Source organism: Amphiura filiformis, chromosome 14 (assembly GCF_039555335.1).
Source record: "Amphiura filiformis chromosome 14, Afil_fr2py, whole genome shotgun sequence".
Classification (NCBI taxonomy): domain Eukaryota; kingdom Metazoa; phylum Echinodermata; class Ophiuroidea; order Amphilepidida; family Amphiuridae; genus Amphiura; species Amphiura filiformis.
This window is the reverse complement of record NC_092641.1, coordinates 30442545-30467157: the sequence shown is the minus strand read 5'-3', so window position 1 is coordinate 30467157 and position 24613 is coordinate 30442545. Positions and strand designations below refer to the sequence as shown.

The window sequence follows — 24613 nt, the reverse complement described above, 5'->3', positions numbered from 1 at the left end:
TTTGGAGCCGATGTCTGGTAAATGTTTGGCCAAATTTTAATTAATAAGAGGGCACAATTTTATACACACCAACAAACCCTGGGACGAACCTCGCCATGATCCGGGGCAAAGATGCAGTATAGGGCCTACAGTAAATTCAAGAGCACACAACTTTGTCCCTGCCAAAGTTAGACAAGTGGGCTATCCCCCATCCGCTAAACAAAGTTGGGAAAAGGACTGGAAATCAGTTCAGATGATGTTTGCAAAAAATAACAATCCCAGGCTAGACATCGTTTGATTCTTCATGGGGGTGGTCTGCATGCCAAAAACTTTTCCCCCATGCCAAAAAATCTTTGCACCCCAAGTTGACATGCTACAAAATACTCCCATGTTTTTGACATGCCAAAAAATCGAAAAGGGGTATAATCCTTCTTGTCTTCTATGAGCAACCGCGTCACATCGGGTATAATCTTCCTTCCAGGAGCAACCACTGTGCATGATTGACGGGCTATTCCATTGCTCGTAATAGGGTAGTGTATTTTAGCGGGACAATGCTGGATGGCGCACGCGCCCGTGCACGATGTGCAAGGTAGACTTTTGCCAAGACTTGGCGTGTGGTTGTTGGTGTAGGGGTGTGGGGTGTGTGTGTTGGGGGAGGGGGCGTGTTGTCTGAGATGTTAGGAATTATTTAATAATAGTTATTAATATTGGAAGAACGTTTTAAACTTTAATTTAAGGCATCATATAGGCCTACGATTTTATACTATTTTAGATTTTCAATTAATAACAAAATAATAAAATAGCATTTAAAAATTAAATTAATAGGCCTATTTATTTAATATCGCACGCCATGGTAACAATAAAAAAAAATGGCACACTTTCCGATAAAAAATTTGGGAAACAAAATTAATTAAAAAAAATAAAAATAAAAACAATCTTTCTTAAACCAAATTTTCATGAAATTGAGGGCAAACCAAAATGCACCCCGAATCTGTCGCACATCCCCGTAGTAGGCCTACCCTCCTTTCCACCCCCATTGCCCTAAACTAGACGTGTAATATAACCGCCACGAGTATTTTTTTACCTGTAGGCAAGCTCACCCCTACAGTCGCAATAGTTCTAGCCCCGATAGCTTTTAACTAACGTACTTTCATCAAGTGATGGCGCTATAAGGTTTACCACGGAAGCTGTTTGGTTTACCGTGGAAGAAGATTAGCCTATACCCTATATGAAAAAATCTAACATGTTTTTAAGGCGTAATTATCGAAGGGTGCCCAAATAAATATATGCATTTCCCCCTCCACCTTTAGGCATGCCAAAAAGGAATGCATGCCAAAAAATGCCCGCCCCCCCCCCAACTCAACCCAAATTTGGCAACCATGAGAGTTACCGAATAGCGCGGAAAAGGGGTAATTTTTTTACCTGCAGCAAGGACCGCGAAATTGGCAAAATAGGGGGTATTTAAGTTGGACTGTTCGTGAAATTTGACCGTGAAATCAGCAAAATAAGGGGTATTTAATTTGCACTGTCCGCGAAATTTGGATAATAGGGGTACTTGAGAAAATAATTTTATGTCAATAGGCCTAGGGTAGCTGCAGGTAATATGGGACAGCAGGTAATATGGGACACCTGTTTTCATTTTAACAAAAAGTAGCTTAGAGAAGGTAAACACTTTAAGTTGATTTGTTAAGTGTTTAGAGACATCAATTGTGCTTCTAGAAATGCAGTTTTGGAGTCTGTGTATCAAACTCTTGGAAATCAATGCCAAAAAGAGTGAAATTTCCCAAAAAATTATGTCGTTTTTTTTGGCCTGATATAAAATCAATGACGTCACATTTTATGATTGTGTATCCAAAAACTCTGGTACTGAGGGGCATTTGTCATTTTTATGATCTTTAGGTGATGGGTTAAGCTTATCAGCAGGTAAAATTCCACTGACAAGTGGCACTTTCTTTATAAATGATTATTTTCTCTGATTTTCAACTGAATGGGTGCAGGTAATATGGGACACATAGGAAATTGTGTGCATTGTCAATGCGAAAAGCAAAACTATTTAGAAAATTGAATTTTCTTGTAGAAATTTGCATTTAACATTCAAAATCATGTAACAAAAATGTTTTTAGAACAAAAGAGTGATTTTCTGAACTTTTGATTTTCACCATAGAGATAACACAGTGTCCCATATTACCTGCACATGCAGGTAATATGGGATACTTGACGATGACGTCATTTTGACGTCATAGCGTCCAAACAAACATAAAAACAAGGTAACATTGCCTGTTTTATTAATCTTAAAGGACAGGTTGTTCATCATAACAATCTCTTGTGGGCATATCTTTAGTTTTTATGCAAATAAGCTAAACGTCCTTAATGGTCCCATATTCCCTGCAGGTACCCTATTTAGTGTCATTGAAAATTCTAGTGTTTGAAATTCTAGTCATTGAAAAGGCGTGTTTGAAATTCTAGTCATTGAAAACCACAAAAAAAGGGGTTGTTTTTGGCCAAATTTTGTCCTTGATTTTGCATGAAAAAGAGGGGTAAATTTGATGAAAAATCATTGCAAAGGGGGTCTTTGAAAGATTTGGTAACTCTCATGGTTGCCAACTTTTGTGTTGAGTCGGGGGGGGATGTTATACGCCAATCAAACAATTTTTTTTCTAGGCCTATTAAATTCAGATGAACATTGACATATCGCCCATGACTACATAATTACTAATGGGTGTCGAGCTGTTGATAGGCGATAGAAAAAAAAATGTTTGGCTCGAAGACGAAGATCAATTTTATCCTTATTAGGTGAAGATCGCCAGTCATCTGCAGATTATTCAAGAATCCAGTGAATGCCCAAAGCTATATCGTCACGTTATTGGTGCTCTGGCATGACTAGAGAGTATAAAGAGAGCTAACTCAGCTAGCCTATTTTCATGTTTTTAGGTAAGCTTAAAAAACATCTGGAAAAGTTTATAAGGCCCACGGTAACTGGACATTTCATCCCCTCGCATTTTCATCCCCTGGACATTTCATCCCCTCATGTTAAAACGCTATTGTAGCGTTCTTTGAGCGTGACAGTAAAAAGATTGCATATGAATATAATAATTGTTTAGGATCTTTAGAAGGAAATAATATAAGGAAATTAATCTTTATTTAAAATTAGTCTTATTTATCCAATGTATGCACCGTGTTCTGTATGAGCTATCACCAGCTGATCACACGTATAAAAATCGATCGATGTTGAATGGCAATAGTGCAATGAATTTACCTATTGAACAGTGCGTGTAGTAGGTCCCCTATACGGATGATTCTAATTCAGTATTACGTCTAGTATTATTATTAAAAGTATTATTATTTTGCTATTTTATCGGGGGAGGCCTATCGTTATCATTATATTATTATTAATATTTTTATTATTATTATTTATATTATTATACTTTGTTTTTTGTTGTTGTTGATATTAGCCTGGACTATTTAAGCTAAAGTATTTTGTTCTCTTTCTTCCTGTTATTTATGTATTCATACACATGTCACTTGTATTAGGTAACCCAGGCAAACCTTAGTTAACACATTTGCTAGTCAGTCAAATTCGCCGACAATGTCAATGCAAATTTACATAGAAATTTAAAACAACTGTTAGAAGAAGGAAACCTACATAAATATGTTTTCTATACTTCACTTGACCCAAATATATGATTTTTTATGGTGATAAGTCACCCGCACATGGAATTTTAGAGGGATTTGGATAGCAGTTCCATTAAAAAAAGCTGCTATCATAATGAGACTAAGATCTAGAAACACCCCCGAAATGCCGTTTTGGGGAATTTTGCTAGCTGAAACTTTCTGATAAAAGTCAATCTTTGACAAGATGTAACTTTGCTACGGAAAGTGCTATGAAAAAATGGTTTTCAGTTTTGGCTTTGTTTACTCAAGGGCTTTAATTTGATATATAAAATGATGCAGTTTGATGGCACATTTGAATTCACCTAGGATACCTACTTGTATGACCCACCCTAGGACCCCCGGGGGATGTGCGTCATGGTTGGGTCATTTACCAACCAATTAGTGACGCAGGGTACGGTCATTTACTCAATATATGCGTCACAACATACCCCCGAGGGTGCGTCCAGTGTCAGTCACTTTACCTAGGTGCGTCAATGGTTAGGCGCATCAGTGTCAGTCAAAATACCTAAATGCCTAAAATGGTGAGTCAAATTTGGGTCATGAGGACAGTCATAATCCTTAACATGTGCGTCACAATTTTGACCAGGGGCTCAGTCATTGTCGGCAAATGTCAGTCATTGTTTAGACGCACATGTGGGTCATGGTATAGTTAAATCCGACGCACCTATGTAAAGTGACTCACCACTCCCGGGGGTCATAGGGTGGGTCATACAAGTGACATGTGTATGATTGTGTACTGTTTATGTATCTATAGGCTGTTTTTATTTATAATTATTATAATTTATGTATTTAGTATTTATTTTATTTGTTTATTTATTTATTATTATTTACTTAGTTGTTCATCTAACAAAATTAGTACATTTTTATGGGAACCATGTATCTGTTATGTGGATAGTATGTTTTATTATTAATAAGATAGTGATAAAAGATAATAGCATCAAATATGTCTGCATAATAGGCCCTAGGGAAGGATCATGGCAATATTTTTGTATTGTCCACTTGATGAGGTGATTAGATTTAGTGCAATGTCATGTTATACAATAGGAACAATAGCTGTCAGCCGAATGGTTACAGGAAGTTGAACTCTTTCAATCAGTGGAATCTATATACATATAACTATATTGCCAGTTTTAGTCGCCCAATTGGGTGACTTTTGACTTCCGTCCCGCGACAAACAAAGTGCTCCCACGATTTCGCGACATTTTGGCTACTTTGAAAATCTCACCCACGAAATCCATTGAATCTTGAGCGATTTTTGAAAAGCCGACTTCAAAATTGTGAAATTGGATATTCTGTCATAGTCAATGGTCCTTCAAAACAAAACCTCCAAACAACTAATTCAAATAAAAAGAAAATATTCTGTGGTCAGTGTGCATCCAAGTATGACAATTGGAAACAAATTAAAGTCGATACACGCGCAGGGAGATAACTGATATAAGGGCTTAATCCCCATGATTATCCTTAGAATATTCCCATATCAATTCTCACAAGTGGTTTAATACGACAAAAGTGCCAAGCGGGGGGGCCAAGTTTCTCTTTTCATGTAGGTTCACTTGGGTTTATTAAAAATAACATAACTACATGTCGTTCCATGGCTCTGGGGAGTGGGGCAGTGGCTGAAAATAGGTTAGTCTACATTACCAGTCGTTATTTTATTTTATTTTTTTGAAAATCAACTGATTGAAAGTTGACTGAACTTAAAACTCATGGTTATAAAAAATTGTATAAAAAGGAATGGTAGGCCTATACTATTTTTGATTTAACGTTTTATCAGCAAGAAAGTATATTCGTCTCAAGGTCTCACATAAATTTATCATGAAATTTTAAAAAAATCGGTTAATGACAATTTGACTTCCAGTACGGCACGACCCGAAATATTATGATGCATCCATCATCATGCACAAATCGGATCAAATCCTTTAGGTATTTTCGAAATGAAACATTTGTCAAAAATGAGGAAACCACAGTAATGACAAAGTTGAGCCCCATTCAAATACATGTAGTTGTGACGTGGTATATCAAAAGGAGACACTTTTGGGCAGGATCGTAAATGGAGAAATATAAAACTACCCTGTGATGATTTTTTCATAATTTGGGTTTGTTGCAAATTGCTGATGTTAATAATGTTTTTAAAATATTGTCTGATAATTTCAGACTGGACTATAACTGACATCTTGTATTTTTCAGACACTTTTCAAGGTAATTCCTAGGGGAGTGTTCAGAAATACTTTGGTGGTGGGGGGGGGGCTGGTAAAAAGGGAGGGGGGCCAAAAAGTTTTGAACCCTTCTTGATCGTGCATCTTTTGGTCTAGTCTTTTAATTTGATTTAGTGGTTCTTTCTTTCATTTATGATGTTTAGCCTACGGCCTATACCTTTTTGCCTATACACATCATGATCATGCACATTATATTTATTTACTGATTTTTAGCAAACACCATGCCTATATAAAGTATTATAATATTAATCATATATGAAAAAGGGTGCAATCTGACTATTTGATTTGCAAATGATTGATAGTATTTGATCATGCCGATGGATCAACGACGGTGATCCTTTGCTAAAAGGATTGGAAACGGTCAAAGAGCTTTTCCCCGATAAATTCCTTGTTGAATGATAGGATTTTCACGAATTTCACATTAGACTATACATAATAACTTACGAATGTAAATTTGATAATGACTATTATCATTATCAGTAACACCCGTACAGGGCCTCTACACACGACATGCAAAAATAAAATAATGAATAGAGTGCACGCACATCTTCCAAATCTAGGTATATCAAACACCCAGATTTGGAAGTAAATACACATATATGTTGTTTGAATTGTTGGATTAATGCAACAGTTCCTAAAATAAATAAATAAACAAACAAACAAACAAATTTATGCAATAGTTCCTAAAAAATAAAGTTAAAAAAATTAATCTAGAAAATTTAATTTAGAGAAATCAAATTTAAATATTTGCGGTAGTGCGATTTTTTATAACCCGGTCTTTAGGGGCCATGGATTGTAATCCGGATGCAGAGTGTAAACTCTGTCGGGAATCACGTAGGTCAAACTTTAAAGATTCCAGGGAGGGGCACTCTAAGTAATAGTAAAATGACATGCATGTGCGGAAAAACCCCAAAATCAGTTCTTTCTGCAGTTTTTTGAGCCATATTCTAAAACTTGGTTGCCGATCTTATAACAGTATAGAGTGTCCCCACAAAATGGTCTTGGGAGCAAAACATGGCTTTTTGGGTGAAAACAAGAAAAAATTTGATCTTTGGAGGTGGTGAAGGGGATCTTTGGAGGAAAGCAAGAAAAAAATAAATGGGCAAAAAACAGGAGAAAAAGAAAAAATATAATGCAGATATTTATTATCAGTTGAACTGATGGAATTCCAGTATTTTGCGTATAGTACTCCTTAATCTTTACCGTTTAGTATTAATTTACAAGTACAAGTTCTAACTATCCTTGTACTTTACTACTTTTAGAACCTTTAAATCGCACCTTATCAGTGATAAGACTCTGGTTATATTACAGATTCCCGAATGATTATATAGTTATAGATTCCATTGATTAATAACACACCAGTCAATGATTGAAAGAATTCAACTTCCTGTAACCATTCGGCTATTGTTCCCGGGATTGTTCCTATTGTATAACATGACATTGCGCTAATCACCTCATCAAGTGGACATGATCCTTCCATATGCAGACATATTTATCAATATAGGCCTACAATAAACAGATAAATAGTATTAAAAATGTACTAATTTTGTTAGATGAACAACTTTAAGTAAATAATAATAAAATAAATAAATAAATAAAAATTCATTATTTATAAATAAATTAATAAATAAATAGGAATAAATAAATAGGAATAAATAAATAAATAAATAAATAAATAAATAAAGAAATAAAGAAATAATTAATTAATTAATTAATAAACAATACATAATAAATACATAAATAACAGGAAAAAAGAGAATACACTTAACATAACAATAATAAATAGTCTGAGCTATCAACAACAAAAACCCACAGTAAATAATAATAATAATAATAATATGCCTAATAATATTAACAATAATAGTAATAATATAATGATAACAATACTCACAGTAATAACAAAAGATATGCTTGTATGCACTGTTCAATTTAGGTAAATTCACTGAATGTATAAACTATTATTAACTATTAGTCTATTATAGGCCCTGCTGCCATTCAACATTGATCGATTATTATACGTGTGATCAGCTGGTGATTAGCTCATACAGAACACGGTGCATACATTGGATAAATAAGATTATTAATTTCCTTATATTACTTCCTTCTAAGTTCAAGATTCTAAACCATTATTATCAGTGTAGGCATTCTTGATTTACTGTCACGCTCAAAGAACGCTACAATAGCGTTTTAACACGAGGGGATGAAATGTCCAGGGGATGAAGTGTCCAGGGGATGAAGTGTCCAGGGGATGAAGTGTCCAGGGGATGAAGTGTCCAGGGGATGAAGTGTCCAGTATTCCGGCCCACTTTCTTTCGTGCAGAAAACATATGAATTTCTTGTGTCCACATAAGCATCAAGTCATTCTGCAAGGCTGAATGCACAAAATTTGTGTAGTGAGAGATAGGCCATAATGAGCAATTTTTTCTTCCAACGATCAGCGTTTGAGTTATAAGTAACATATTCAGCTTACAGAAACAGCTTTAGATAGCTTAGATTTTGCTTTAAATTATCATATATGTTCCCCTTATCCAATCAAAACAAGTTTTATATCACAAGAATCCTTAGCTCAAGTAGGTCAATAAACCAGCCGTGTTCTTAGAAAAAGTCCTGTCATTTTAATTGGCTGTTACATTTAACGCGAGTAGCCCCCGAAAACAGTGAAAAATTAGCACATTTTCCATTGACGGCACAGAATTTTGAGCAAAATAATAAGTTTTAAAGTTAAAAAGACACCCTGTTCTTATCATGAGAAATTTTTGAAGTGAGGTTTTTATTGATATTAAAATATACTTTTATTTAACATGCTTAAATTCCGGGCGTGTTCGTGTAAATTTGATCAACACATGACATGAGCAGCATGCGGGTAGATAGAACAGCAGAGAGGGAATTCACTCATGATTTCCTGTGGTTAAGCGGTGTGCATGACAATCGCTGAGCAAATGCACTCATTTTTTCCATATTTTTCCATTTTTTCCATGCTTGTTTGTTTACAAACAGAGAGGTAAAGGGTCTGTCAAAACTGTTCCGCTTGTCCAAATACTCAAGTATCAAAAGGATGGTCCACAATAGAGTGATTCATGCAACATGAATAGGGGATTAAAAAACTGTGAAGTACATGTAGGACCATGTGCTTCTTTTGTCCACTTTGCCATCAAGATTTCGAATTGAAACAGTTCAGACCCAGAACAGGATCATGTCAGAAATTAATATTTTGTTCTGGGTCTGATTATTCGGACTACGGTACTTGACTTGTACCACAACTATCCGTTCCACAGGGCTGTCAACTCTCACGTATTGGCCGTGAGTCTCACGCATTGGGTCACTTTCTCACGGTCTCACGCCAAGGTAGTAAAATCTCACGCCCAGGTAATAAATCTCACGCAAAAAGCTGAAAAATGAGTAAAAGTCTCACGCATCGTCATGAATAATTTGTTGTTCCTAACTTCCTAAACCCCCCGCTTTTCACAGTCTCGGCGCCGTGGTTCAAATAATCATCGGTCAAAATGAACATTGGAGTCGGCAAATCCCGCTACGCTTCTGTCTCACGCCAAGCAATTCCAAAAAGTTGACAGCCCTGCGTTCCATGCTCATGCATGTCATGTACACACTCTCACTCTTATCATATCATGCATGGAGGTTTTCCAACAACAAATTTTCCACAACCTTTTTATAAATATCTCACTATTTACAGTATACCAGATAGTCATGAATCCATGCATGATAGTAGGATTAAATGACCCTATAATTATTAGGGATGAGGATGATTGAAAATTTGAAGTTTTTCCTGTTTTGTAGAATCATACCTTATGAAAGAGCTCATAAATGGAGCATTTCAGTCTTTAAATGACCTCAACTCAATAGGATAAATTATGGTGATGTTATGGCCAATTTCATGCATGTTTTGAATAGATGGCACAAAATTTAATAATTTCCAGTTTCAAATTCATTATTTTTAAAAAACACCTTTTTTTGGCAAAAAAACACAGTACGGTACCGGTACTTACCGGTAGCTTAAGTAGGGTATGTCAGTTTAATAAATTAAAGTACATTACAATCATGTAAAAAACAAGAATTAAAAAAAAAAATATTGAGGGCATCCTCCTCAGGAAATGTTACTGCACATTATGTGGCTTTAAGGGGTGGGGTATGAACGTTTGGACAGTATTTATTGTGTGACATTAGAGCACATCAGACATATCGAATCGCATTCTGAATACGAAGAATGTCCTGATGATATCAAATAATTTTGATTTTTTGAAATTCGCAATGTAATACACATTTTATGTAAAGCCATGAAAAACGGACAAATTCACAGAATTCGGGGTTTGCTCACGGAAATTTGAAAATACCACAAAATATTGAAAACTGTGTAAATTGTCTACCTTTTGTGTTGATTTGCAAAATAAAACAAAGAAAAGTGATCATTTAGCAGTAACCAACCATTATAAAACAATCCATTCTAGCATTAATTCTAGGCCTTCGATGCAATACTCTGGCCATACTACAACATGTACAATAAAAGGTAAGACAAAACATGTTTGCTTTAACCTTTTCGGTGCTTTATTGTGGAAAACGGAAAATCACGGAAATCGTCCAATTTGTAACACAGAGAAATCATGGCTTTAATTTTATGGCAAATGATTAAAAATTGATATTTTAGATATTTAACAGTACTCGAAGTAAACTTTATAAATCTAATGATTTATAATTATAGTGTATGTAGGTGGGATGAAAAGCCGACGATCAATTGAAAATTTTGACCTTTCGTGTTGAAGATATGGATTTTTTTCCCAAAACACCCAAAAAAATTAGGTCTTTTTGGGAAAAAAGACCATATCTTCGATATGAAAGGTCAAAATTTTCAATTGATCGTCGGCTTTTCCTCCCAGCTACATACACTTTAAGAATATGTCATTAGATTTATAAAATTTACTTCGAGACTGTTATATCAAAAATGTGAAAAATATTATTTTTTTTTATAATTTGTCATAAAATTTGTATTATTATATCGTGAATTTCAATCAATCAAAATTATTTGATATCAGAAAGACATTCTTCAGTATTCAGAATGCAATTCAAAATGTCTGATGTGCTCTCATATCCCAAAAATATGTGACCGTACACCACGAATGAGCCGTAAATGTCCTCAATTGTATTCTGAGTTACAGTGTAAAATGGGCATGAAGGTCATATTCATAGGTATTTCAATTTGGTGCTACGTGTATCTCATTAAATGAGGTACACGTAGCACCAAATTGAGGTACCTATGAATACGACCTTCATGCCCATTTTACACTGTAACTCAGAATACAATTGAGGACATTTACGGCTCATTCGTGGTGTACTCACATATTGTCAAAACGCTCATTCCAGACCCCTTAACTCCCTTATCCTTTCATTTTCTCCTCTTCTAAATCAGTTCAGTTTTTCCCATTCTCTCATTAGGCCATATAAAATTAATATTTTGGTTCTCGTCCAGAGGATTTTCATGAATTGATGAGGGAGGGAGGTGTTTTTTTTTTTTTTTTTTTCAATGTAAAATCAGCTCTGTCAGTAGTTTTCGGTCTTTTCCAACAGTGCTCTAGGAAACGATGAGGCACTTTTTTTTTTTTTTTTTCAAATGTGAGATTCTGAGGATAAACCCCTAGAGTACCACAAAAGACTTGGAAGTGATCCTTGTTCTCTAATAAACTTATTTATATATGGTCATTTTCACGGTAAAGGGTGTAACTTTGGATTTTTAACATTTTAATCCGTAGTGTTCTAATAAAGCCACAGAATTCCATAATTTTTGGCCACATAAGTCATCTAGTTAGCAGCTACCTTGGGTAGCATAATCAGCTTTGGGAGTTACTGCGTTCAGTTTTAACAGGCTTAAATGTACTTAATATTGCCATTTTGAAAAACTATAAAAAACAGTAACATTTTTGTAAAACCCTGTGTTTTCTTCAGTTAGTTCATGGATAATTTTTCTTATCCTGAAAGTACAGTCATATGTTCAGTAAACACTGCCACATTAGATTTAATTGTGAACGGCCCTGTATTTTTGAGAACCGGACTTGATATTTATCGTTTGGAGGCTTCATTTTCCGTTAACAATTGTTAACAAACTTTGTGGGTGTAGCTTTGGTTCATAATTCTTGGTTATTTCTTCACTTCTTCTTGATTCATAACAGTTGTTATCTTAACTTGAAATGGGTAACAAAAATTAGCCGATTTGCAAGCTTTTAAAATTTTTATAAAATCTTGACTTCAAATAGCCGTTTTTCCGTTAACTTTTTTTTTTTCTCCGAAACAAACTGTTCAGCAAGCTTGTGCAAATATAAATAAAAGAGCTCATCCAATCTATTTATTAAAATGTAGCAAACTAGATCCTCAAGTCACATGTTTTTAAATCGTGGAGATATATATCACCGTTTGAAAATGGGACCCAATACAAACTTTCCGTTAACAATTGAAGCCTCCGAAACAAATGAAGCCTCCAAACAACAGAAAACTTAATTATCATCTATGCATATCTAAATTGGTGTGTTTCATACTGATATCTGCATTGTAATTATTACTTGATATGTGCAGAATGTCATAAATTAAAAAAAAATTGACATTATGGTTAATGTTTGAAAAATATACTGATACCTTAAAAAGCCTGTTTCGGAGGCTTCACATGCAAAAAACACCATACTTAACAAATGGGTGAAAAAATTAATGTGTGATAAATCTACAATATCTGCCGCATAGAATCATTGATTCAATACACACAAGAAAATAACAGCTTAGATGATCCCAACACTGTTGTTTTCAAAAAAGCTACTTCTGCAATGTTTAACAATTGTTAACATGAAGACAAAAAAAAAAAAAAAATGACTTGCTGTGATAATTTAATTTTGTCACAACTGAAATTCAATACTTAGAAGCAAAGCATGAAAATTGGTAATTGTGATATTTTTACCTATTTTTTATGTCAACTTGTAGTAGTTAGCTAAATATTTTACTTTTATGATCACCTGTGTTGTTAACTGAAGCCTCCGAAACACAAATCGCTTGAATTGCCAATTCTAAAAAATAACTCCAATTTCTGTGAAACTTGGCTGGGAGGTTCCTTTCATCAAGTAGTATTTGTACATGAAGTTAGACATTCAAATTATTTTAGGAACCCAATTAAAACTTAAAAAATATGTTTAAGGTTTGGAAATTTCCATTGTAAATGACACTTGATGTTAACAATTTTCAAAACTGCAATTACAAACATAGCAAAACATGGTATAAAATTTAACTTATATCTGTTGACTTACTTTGGAATGGAATTTCACATGTATTCTAGCTTTCATGTCAAAATTTTCTGAGGTTATGTAAAATACATTTTTTCTTAGATTTTAACCAAAATGTTATGCAAATGTCAAATTTTTTATTAGAAATCAAAAGGTTTAAGCCTTGAAACATTATTTTACTTGAAATTAAGTTGCTTCTATGCATGATTTCAGTAAACAGAAACATATTTAAGTGGTTTGAAATTTTGACCCTAAAAATCAAAAGTTACACCCTTTACCGTGAAAATGACCATATATGAAAAATTCATAAATCATTCCAAAGTCTAAAATAATTAAAAAATCTTAATAAAAAAAAAATCTGACAAATCCCAGAAACTGAGGAGGGAGGGGACGAGAACCAAAACATTTTTTATACGGCCTTATCTAGTTCTGGCGAGTACATTTTCATAATTTAATGTTTTTCCTCAAATCAGGCACATACTCTTGAAGATCAGTCATGGATGAAGGTGATGGAAACTGGCAAGACCAGCCTCCAGTAAATGTGAGGGTACCATACAGTACTGTCAGTTGGGCACCTGCAGCATCTTGGGTCAGAGATGACGAGGCACAGACCTTATCACTTCATGAACTTGTCAGGGAGGTATGTGTCCATACTAATGTATGAAGGTCAGGGATGCAAGTTTTCAGGCTTTTGCCTGAATTCATGCTTTTCTGCAGTCCAGATTTACGCAATTTCTTTTATTTTCACTTTCAGCCCGTTTCAGCCCATTCTGGTCATTTTCTCACTGTTTTTCAGGCTTTTTGTCAAAAGGCCAATTCCATGCCAAAAGTGCCTTTTGGAAATTTTAAACAAAATTTTGGAACATTATTGCTCAAAACAGGAGCATTTATTTCAAACTAGCTAATCATGCCTCCATAGATTGATGTCAGACCTACTGCAAGATAATAAAGAAAAAAATCTGATTAAGTACCTTGACAGTTTTTTTTTCATTATGAAAAAATATTACGGACGTTACATTTGACATAAAATGTAACGTCCGTAACACTAAATCAACAGTGTAGGACGATACAGGAGTATTAATTTCAAACTTACTTTTCATGTTTACATAGAATGGAGTCAGGGCTTACTCAATATAGTTAACAGAAAAAATAAAACACAGAACTGAGTGGAGATAAAAGGATATGTACCATCTGTCAAAAAGGCAGGCACTTTCGCGTAACGTCCGTAATGCTTGTTTCTAATTTCTGTAGCTAATTAACTAAGAAAGCCAAAACAAAATTGCTTCATTATATTGAACATTAGAGTGTGTACCAGTAGCATACTAAGAAATAAAGTGTTATCCTAACAGCAAACATGTGTGCTATTCACTTAAAAGTTGCAAGTTGCATGTATCTGTAACGTCCGTAACGGTGGAATTGGCCAAATGTGGACTTGCATCCCTGGAAGGTGTCTCCTGATTGTTCAAGGAGGCACTGACCAGTCCTATAAAATTTGCATCATGGCTGTAGTGTGTTGCTTAAGGTTAAACTGTGATCAGATTTTGATTAGTTTCTCACATAGAGGTCAAAGGTCATTTGTGAGTGGACACTACGAATGAGCCGTAAACTCAGCAAATTGTATTCTGAGTTACAGTGTAAAATGTGCATGAAGGTTGTATTCATAGCTATCTCAATTCGATGCGACAAGTATCTCATGAATCAAACACTGTTTAATTCAATCAATAATCCTATTGCTGAAGAGGATAATAAGGGTCTACCTATTTCTATAGAATAGTTCTTGTCTTTGTTTGCTTTTGCTAAATCCTGTTCAAGTGGTGGATAACAAAGCATTGTATTTTGTATGTATAATCAACAGTTAACAATGAGAGGACATTCCTGAACCTTGTTGACTTGGGGATGATTTGAAATGACCGCCAATTATGACTGTTTGATATTTATTACCAGAAATTTGGAAAAAGAGACACACATAGAACCGACAAACGGCACACATTTGTTAAAGGAACAGAGTTCAACAAACCATAAACACGCTTCTGGATATCCTTTGAAGTCAAATGATATATCAAATGTTTTATATATTTTCTAAACACGAAATAAAACAAAATTGACCGTGGGCCGACTTTACGGCTGATTCGTGGTGTCCAATCACATTTGAGGTCAACTTGTAGAATTGGCTGAAAATAAAAACGCTTCATATGAACAGACTTTCAGCTCCAAGTTTGTAATCACAAACCTTGTCCTCAAAGTTTGGTTATAGCTAATACGATGTTATATATATGTGACACGATCTGGTCCATGGGGGAAAATTGAGTTACTGTAATTAGTACATTACAAATACAATAGGTTATCATTTACTGAAAACACCGAAGGTCTAGTATACTTGGTTCTAAAGTTGTGATGTGTGGACCGTGCATTTATATGGTGTTCAAAACGGCGTTAAATATTGCTAGTCTCAGTTCCAAGCTGAATTGTGCTCATTTGTCACGAAGGAGAATAAGAAAGCTGGTACAAAGACTAACATCTGATCTGGTCACGGGTGATGCGATTGGAAATTTAATGGGCACCGATTCCTCTGCCTACTTTTATACACTCATGCTTTTGATTTTGACTAAAAACCAATGTTAACATTCTGCTTAAAATTATTATCTTTCAGTGCTTCCCTATTATTATAGTTGCCAAAAAACAAATATTAACGAGGCATCCATATATCATGACATTACTTTCAAACAAACAAACAACCATCTGGGCGATAACATAAGCCCCACATATGGGGCCCAAAAAGGATCATAATAATGAGACTTTCCTTATGTTCATTATCCTTCACAGTCTTTAACATTGTGAAATGGACAAATTTTGTGCAATTTAGAGTTTTTACTGACGGCATCTGGGGAAAAGAGTTCTGAGTGAGTGTGGGGCATTTTCCCCATGCCTTCTCTTGAGCTGTCACTGCTACTTACAAGACAAGTTCTGTTTCTTAATTTTTTTTGATACAAATTGTTCTCTTCTTCTCTCTTTCTCCAGGTGCTTGTCACAATGGTATTAGACCGTCTAAAGAGCAAAGGACTTCCTCCATCAGCTTGTTGTCACACAAAAGGCCTGCAGCTGGATACTATCATCAGTGGAATTGTTGACAGCCATAGTGTTATGTGTGCTCAGTCATCAAAACAACTGCAAGAGGCAGGTGACACAGTTGGTAAGTATAGACATCACAGAAGGTATTGCAGCCATTATAAAGTCTGCACAAAAAGTAACTCAGCTGTTATAAATACGCCTATAGATTCAGAACTAATAACTGTTTTCACAATATTTCAACATAGCGAGAAGGATGATTTATTTACACACATTTTGATACGTACCCCATTCGTCAAATGTCGTTCAATATTAACAACACAGTAGTGCTTTTACAGAAAAATACCAGAATTTAAAAGTTGCAGTTTACAGCGATCAATGGTTATATGCCAGCACTGTAAACACGTAAAGCCCGCCATTATCTTCGCGCTTACTTCAAATCAATACAAATAACTGCAACTTTTAAATTGGGGTATTTTTCTTTCAAAACACTGCTGTATTGTCAATATTGAACAACATTGGACAAATGGGGTATCAAAATGCCCGTAAATAAATCATCCTTTTTATGTTGAAATATTGTGAAAACAGTTATTAGTTCTGAATCTATAGGCGTATTTATAACAGCTGAGTTACTTTTTGTGCAGACTTTATAAATATGCCTGTAGCTTTAGAACTAATTAAAGGAGTGGATAGCAGTGTTTGCACATTATTTTTTTGTGTGACATGAGAGCACATCAGACACATCAAATTTCATTTTGAATACGAGGAATAATGTCCTTCTGATATCATATAATTTTTTTTTTATTTGTAATATTACAAATTGTATGGCAAATTGGCAAATTATTAAAAATTGATATTTTTGACATTTAACACTCCTAGAAGTAAAATTTAATATATTCAAAAAAATTTCGACATAGAAAGAAAATGGTTTATTTATGCATTTTGATAACCCATTCATCCACTCTCGCTCAATATCAACAACACAGCAGTTATTTGTATTGATTAGAAAGATTCAGCACTAAGATACAGGCATGAGAATTTTCAGTTTAAAAACTGAATTGTTTTTTTTTATAGTCAAAATTTCCGCAACTTTATTTAATTTCAGCCTGTTTTTGGTACTTTTTGCCCAATTTCACGCGCATTTTCAGTTTTTTCAGTTTTTTTTAGGAAAGTGCAGTCTCATGCTTGAAGATAATGGCCTGGCACATGATTTGATCTGACTGGATAAAATCATCTCGCAAATTTTGGAGATTAAATCATAATCCTACCAACTTGGACCCAGACATATAGCATTACTCCTTACAATGAAATGATGCATGATGGGAGTGATCATGCTCATGCTTTGTGAAACTTGTGTTACCTAAAATCATTAGCCCCAGCTCGGCCCCCTCCCAGAAAAATTCAAAAGAGGGTTGAAAAGCCACTTTTTAGCCAAAATTAGTGAAAATGCCCCCCCCACGTTGGAGGCTCTGCCCCCAGAAAATTTATTTGATTGAATGATATGTTTTTCTCTATACAGGTATCTCTCTGCAAGATCATGATGATGATAGCAGCTGGGAGGTCCAAAGAGTCTCCCATATGATGGACGAACTTACTGCTGCATTGAATAGTAGTAGTGTCACACCAACTCAACACAATGTACCTACAATGCAGACACCAGCCAGACAAGCACCTCGACCTAAGCAACAAGTGCAGCATGTCATCGCAGAAAATCAAGTTGAAACCAGTGGGCTTATTAAAAGATCAAAGAAACAATCCCCAGAAGCTGTTAACGAATGCCAGACATGCAGCAAAATATTCTCTTCATCCAAGGAACTAAAACGCCATCAAGTAGTTCACACTGTCGAGCGTCCCTTCAAGTGTGAGAAGTGCGACATGACGTTCAAAGCCAAGCGTGCACTTACGAGGCATTTTCGCAGGGTTCATTTGAATAAGCGTCAGTTCTGTTGTAAGATATGCGGCAAAGGAATGAGGAAGAGCGACTCTCACAACTTTTGCACGGTATTAGTGATGGCGAGCAATTCAAATGCAAATACTGTAATAAAGTTTTGGCTAATTTACGAGGATTAAACGATCATATGTCTATTCACGAGCTAGATCGCTGGATCAAGTGCGACATATGCTTTCAAAAAGTAAGGCCCATATTTCTTCGGAAGCACATTAGAAACGAACATAATTCCATTACCGGTCAAAAGAGCAACAAGTGTCTTACTTGTGACTTGGAACTTATCGAGTTTAAGCTGCTGCTGGAGCACTTAAAAGAAAATCATAAATTTGACTTTGAATGCGGAAAGTGTGGCACCCTGTTCAGAACTAATACATCCCTAGAATGGCACGGTATTAAGATTCATATGGATCCAACTGACAAACTTAAATGTGATAAGTGTGATAAGTTTTATGCAAACAGAGATTCGTTGCAGGCTCATAAAAGAAAAGAGCATCCAGAGCCACGTATTACTTATAAATGTGATAAATGTGAAACGGTGTGTAAAACGGAAAATTCCTTGAAGAATCATAACAAAAAGCAGCATCCACCACCACGCGTGTTACCTGAATGCGACAAATGTGGGTTACTGTTTCAAACAAAAAAATCCTTGCAGAGGCACACACAGGACCATCGACGCCCATTAGCTGCCAATAAACGAGGATTAAAAAAACAAGCAAGGGGTGTTGACAGTGATGTACATGGTTCGAGGAAAGTGTTCACCATTTACACAAATTCGTGTGATCAAGTAGCAAATTTGATTCGTAAAGGCCAAATGAGAGTTGACGTCAATGAAGATAAATCAGTGACTTTGATCAAAGCAGCAGGTGCCAGCTCATCTACAGGTCTTTCTTCATCCACGGCGGAATTGCCAAAAGAAAAGACCAGAAATGTTGATGAGCCAAGGATTTATAGCATTCAAGTAACAGACTCTTCAGTTAAAGATCAGCCGGAAACTGCAGAACAAGAAGCTGGATCAAATGTTCGAAAAAATATAAGGATGAGATCATCGCCTAACGATGGATCAAATGAAGGGTTACATCTGTCAACAGGAAAGTCTACATCTGAACTTCAAACTCAAGTTGAAAACTTGGACTTTGATAATGAAACAGATGCACAGTCTGCGTCAACTGTACATACATCTGATCAACAGGTTGAATCACAGAAAACTTACCAGGGTTTGCAGAAATCAAGCCAGACTTTGGAGAAAACCGACCACGTTTCTTGGACATCTGAAAAAACTTTGACTGTTTACACACGAACAGATACTGCAGCTCAAAAGGTTGGCAGGCTTCATCGCATGGGTAAGTTAAATATGTCTTTGCGACCGGTTCTTGGAACAAAGTTGGCAACGTTATCGACGTCGGATATTGCAGCTAAAATTGGAGATGTATTTCATTCTGTAATTACAGACAAGATAGGAGAGCCATCTGGGGAAGAACCACACACATTGTCTGCGTCTTCATCTGCAAGCACTGATGCTGGTGTAAATTCTGTAGTTATATCCTGTTTACCTGCTGATATGGACACAATTAAGAAAATGATGACAAAGGGGGATTTGACAATAGAGATATCAGATAAAAATAAGCCTTCAATAACAGTTGGGGATCCAAAGGATGTGGTTTGGGAGATGCAGGACCCTGGAGTTGAGGTAGGGAAAAAGAGTAATAGAGGACGACCACAAAAGACAGCCCAGCTTGCAGGTCATAAAGTTGGGAAGGTTAAAAGACAAAGACCATTAGTAATACAGGCTGGAGCAAAGACACATGCCAAGCTTGATCTCAACTTGAATTCAAGGGAAGATATTCAGGGGTTACAGAACCCGGAGGTAACTTTGGGCCAAAAAAAGAGAAAAATAGTTAGACAGAGGAAAGATGAAAGAAAAAGAAGAGGAGGATCAAGGAATGAACAACAAGGAGGAAAACCTTCTTTGCAAGAAGGTTCCCAGAGTTCAAAGGAACCTGAGCAAGTTCTGCACATATCTGATCAAATTTTTAAGAAATCCAAAATGGTTTTGCAGAAATCTGACCAAGCTTTGCAGGACACTGTCCAGGTTTCGGAGGAATCTGGTCAGGTTTTGCAGACACCTGATCAGACCTCGCAGACATCTGATTAGGTGTTGCAGCAATCTGGCCAGGTTTAGCAGGAATCTGATCAGGTTTTGCAGAAAAAATTTGTACGGGGATGTGCCATACAGACTTTCGGATGCTGACTTTCCCTACACCTACTTTTTGCTGTTTTTGCAACCCATAGTATACCAATTTTCCATAAAAAGCACCCAAATGGGCACATTGGACGTCACTGAAAATCCTCATCGCTGAAAGGGTACACCAAAACTGGCACATCCCCAGACACTTTGACCAATGTACAATGAAATGGAATTGATTGTATCCACAAAATCACACAATTTTAACTTTTTCTCCGGAAGTTTAAATGTTTTTATTTATTTATTTATTTATTATTTATTATTCATTAGGCATTTCAACAAAAATATAGTGCTGTAATCGATAAGCTTTCTGGGTATCGATAAATTATGTCGGGAGGCAAACATCCGACATGTCGATACTATTATCGATACTCACGCAGTTTGAAACACGGATTTGAGTTTACCAATTTTATTATCAGTAAGTTCCAGAAACAAGTTAACAACAAGTGTATTGAAGCCTAACAGCTAAAACTAAATTGGGAGACGGTAATTTGAGTATTTGACGGTAATTTGAGACCTGATTTGAGATAATCTAAGCATGTGTGCCATGTCGTTTGTGTATCGATACTGACATTGAGTGTTTCGACATGTCGGAAGTCTATGTATTTTCCGACTATCGATACTTACGACAATCGATTACAGCACTACAAAAATATACAGCAAAATTAGACCAGCAAGCAAGGGCTGCCAGGGCCCAACAAAAGTGGCAAATAAAGCACTGACATCTAAAAGATGAGTGGACCCCACCCTTGCAAGCTGGTCATGAAAATAAACAAAGTATTGCACTATAAATACACATTAAAAGTACAAACATTTTCTAAAAACAGCACTATGTTAAAACTAGAAGCATGAAGCCCCAAGATACAAGAGACACAATATATTGCACTTAGCCAAGCAGGAAAAAAAACACACCACGACATAATGAGATAATGCCCCCCTCTCCCCACAACAAAACATAGAGAAATGAGGTCAACTTGAGTAGATTTACTGTCCATTAATTCCAAGAGTTCATTTGTTTTATCAAGTAATAGTGTACAGCATGCTAAACCAGGCTTAAAGCCATGTTGACTTAATGATAAGAGATTGTTGTTACCTAGATGGACACGAAGGTTGTCAGCCACGATGCTTTCAAGCATTTTACAGACAATACTAGTCAGAAGCGATGGGCCTGTAATTGGCAACATTTGAGCGGTCCCCTTTTTATAAACAGGGACAATATTGGCTTGTTTCCAGCCGCTAGGAAGGTGACCAGAACTAAGAGAAAGATTAAATAATTTGGTGAGAATTGGAGCAACCTGGTACATGCAGAGCTTAAGCATCCTCGCTGACAAACCATCGGGATCAACAGCACCATCAGTTTTAAGTTTTTTGATGCGATTGTATAACTTGGTCTATGGTTATTTGGAGGGAGCATAAGGGGGTCACAGGTACTAAGGGAGATGTAATATCAAAGGCTGGAGAGGTGGGGGGAGTAAAGGAGCTAGCAAAAGTTTGGTTAAACTTGTCAGCAATAACGGCCGGGGCAGAGCACAGTTTGCCGTTGACAACAAATGATTTAACATCGGGTTCTTTTTTTTTTATGCGACCACGAACAAAAAAAAGACCAAAAGCGTTTTTACTGTCGTCAGCAGTGAGGACAGAATGAAGGTAGTTACTGTAAGCAGCTTTTATACCATTGGATACCCTGTTACGAGTTTTTTTAAATGCAGCCCAATCAGTTTGTGATTGAGAAGACTTCGCCTTGCGAGAAAGGGCATGTTTACGAGTGATGGGTCTGTGCATTTCTGGTGTAATCCAGGGCTTGGGACGTTTTCTTTGAGTGCGAGAAGGTATGGAGTCCCTAACACATGCCATGAATAAATCGAGAAATTGATCCCAGGCACCATTTCTCCGGAAGTTTAAATGTTGTTCATGAATCGCCAACAAGCACTGCATGCATTGAAAAATAATTAATATCATGTGCTGTGCACCAATCAATACCTGTTTAGTGCTGTGCACCAATCAATACCTGTTTAAATTTGTGATTATTAACATCAAAGGCTCTATTTACAAAGAAAATAAAAACTTGCAAAAGCTTTGATTTGTGGTCTTGTTGTGACTATCTTTTCTTTTATTCATAAAAAGTTTTAACGTCATACAAACTTACAGTGTGCTTTGATTTATGATAATTCTGTTGTGATAATTATAGAGTTATGTAATCTTATTTGGCCAAAACTGTGGGCATAGTTTTGAATAATATGCCCATTACTCCAGGGCTGGATAAACTCGCTTGATGCCCGTTGCCCAGGGGGCTAATAATTCAAGCAATGCCCATGACCCACCCCATTAATTGAGTTGGAAGGAGCTATGCTGCACCCATGGAAATCAACTTCAAATCAACTGTAGAAGGGCTGTTTCACAATCAGGGTACATATTTCAAAATCCATGTTTCTTAGCATCCTGCTGCTTAATGAAAGAAGCTGAAGGATTTCTTTTAATTTAAAAATGAAGTATGTCTACTCCCCTTAAAATCACACATAAAAGAAATCACACAAATGCCTTAGTTTTTTCATTATATGGTGAAAAGTTCACTTTTTTGACATTTTGATGTTTCATCTTCAAAAACACATTTTGAAAGCTATAATTTATATAGTAAAGGAATTCTAAATTTACTACTGGGTGACATTTCTAAATGTAGTTATATGCACCTAAGTTTTGAAATAAAAATCATTTGCATATTTGATTTACAGAAAAAATGCGACCCAAATTAAGATTTGTCAAAAATCTCCAAAATAATGTCCCCTCCTTTACATTTGATTTTATGAAGCACTATAAATCAATTTAAAGAATTGTGCAGAATGGGTGAAAAGTTTCATGTGTATCCTGTAATTCAAAGTACCAAAAATCATGATTGTACATCAAGTGGCGGAGTGGGGACGAGTGTTACCAAGTGATGTCAAAAAAACATGTCCCTCCTTTACAGCATTATTCTCTCTGCAATATTTTTGCAGTTAGGTACCATGTTTTTAAATTACATTTTAATAGCTCAAGGTGCAACCATTGTAGGGATAAGAACCAATTTTTGAAATTCACTATAGATTTTTTTCTTTTGCCACAAAAAAAAATGTCCCTCCTTTACGCTTGATAATACAAAATCATGACTTTGTCTAATTTTATATATTCCCACACCGATAGAGTGGTGAAAAGTAGTTAAATTTCATAATAGGGACTGCTGATGATAATTAAGTGTGATTTTTGGAGAAATAATTTGCAATTCCAATTTTAAGATTTCAACCTGTCAAAAAAAATGTGTCCCCTCCTTTACAATCAATGGTTTTTGCATTTTATTCAAATAATAGGATTGTCTTTGTTTGAACTAAAGAAAAGTGAACCTAGGAAGATGGGTTGGATACAGACAGACATAACAATAGCAAAATCCACTTGGTCGATGTTATTATTTTGATTTTATGCTCCAAATAGTCAACAAAACTATGTAGAGGGGACATTTTTTGACACATTTTCCTTCATATCTCAAAAACGCTAAGTAGTATGACCGCCAAACTTGACATGAGACAAGATACTAACCCACTGCTTCATGAAAATGCATATTTGTGTAGATTTTACTTGTTTTGGTAAACTTGCAAGTAACTTCTCTTAGTCAAATTCAATATTTGAACCATTTCCACCAGTTAACATGATTCTGCAAAAAATTGATGTTTACATAATATACAATCTGTATATCATTTGAAAGCTATATTTGTCAGCAATAATATTAGACAACTTTGGAGTTGAAAAAAGGCAGTATCAAATCATTGTAATGCTGTTTGTAAACTTTGGTATTTGGCCATTTTCCTTCATAGCCAAGTAAAAAATAATATTTGATAAAAAATAGTGGTTAAGTGGCTAAATAATTGTTAGAACTTGAAAATTTGATATATTTACACCACTTTAACATTTAAAACAATCACATTAAGATACTCTGATTTTGCACCCTCGTGAAACCCTTGTGTACCCTGATTGTGAAACAGCCCAGGAAAATGTGTAGAAAATTATATGCACTGTCTAGAATGCTTTTTTATTGCCAAATCCAGAAATAAAGGTCAACAACCATATTGCATCATAGAAGGTGAGAATTATTCCTTATCTGAGTTCCTTTTCCATGACAAACAATTTGAGCAATTTTATTTGAAATCAGAGCACTTCTAGTTTTTGACCCCTGCGGTGCAAAAAAGCTGACCACCCC

General features: G+C 35.6%; 1 protein-coding gene across 1 annotated transcript; it reads left to right on the top strand.

Moving 5' to 3' along the window:
- Positions 1–2713: 2713 nt before the first annotated feature.
- LOC140169942 (uncharacterized) lies at positions 2714–18413 on the top strand. The gene is made up of 4 exons (XM_072193253.1): positions 2714–2910; positions 13609–13775; positions 16154–16325; positions 17721–18413. The coding sequence occupies exons 2-4, from the start codon at positions 13632–13634 to the stop codon at positions 18269–18271; spliced, it is 867 nt and encodes a 288-aa protein (XP_072049354.1). The 5' UTR covers positions 2714–2910; positions 13609–13631; the 3' UTR covers positions 18272–18413.
- Positions 18414–24613: the final 6200 nt, after the last annotated feature.

Excerpts from the sequence above, each read along its gene's own strand:
- LOC140169942 (XM_072193253.1), top strand. The coding sequence starts at position 13,632 with ATGGATGAAGGTGATGGAAACTGGCAAGACCAGCCTCCAGTAAATGTG. Across the intron at positions 13,776-16,153 it reads TTCATGAACTTGTCAGGGAG|GTGCTTGTCACAATGGTATT; the intron begins GTATGTGTCCAT and ends CTCTTTCTCCAG. Across the intron at positions 16,326-17,720 it reads AGAGGCAGGTGACACAGTTG|GTATCTCTCTGCAAGATCAT; the intron begins GTAAGTATAGAC and ends TTCTCTATACAG.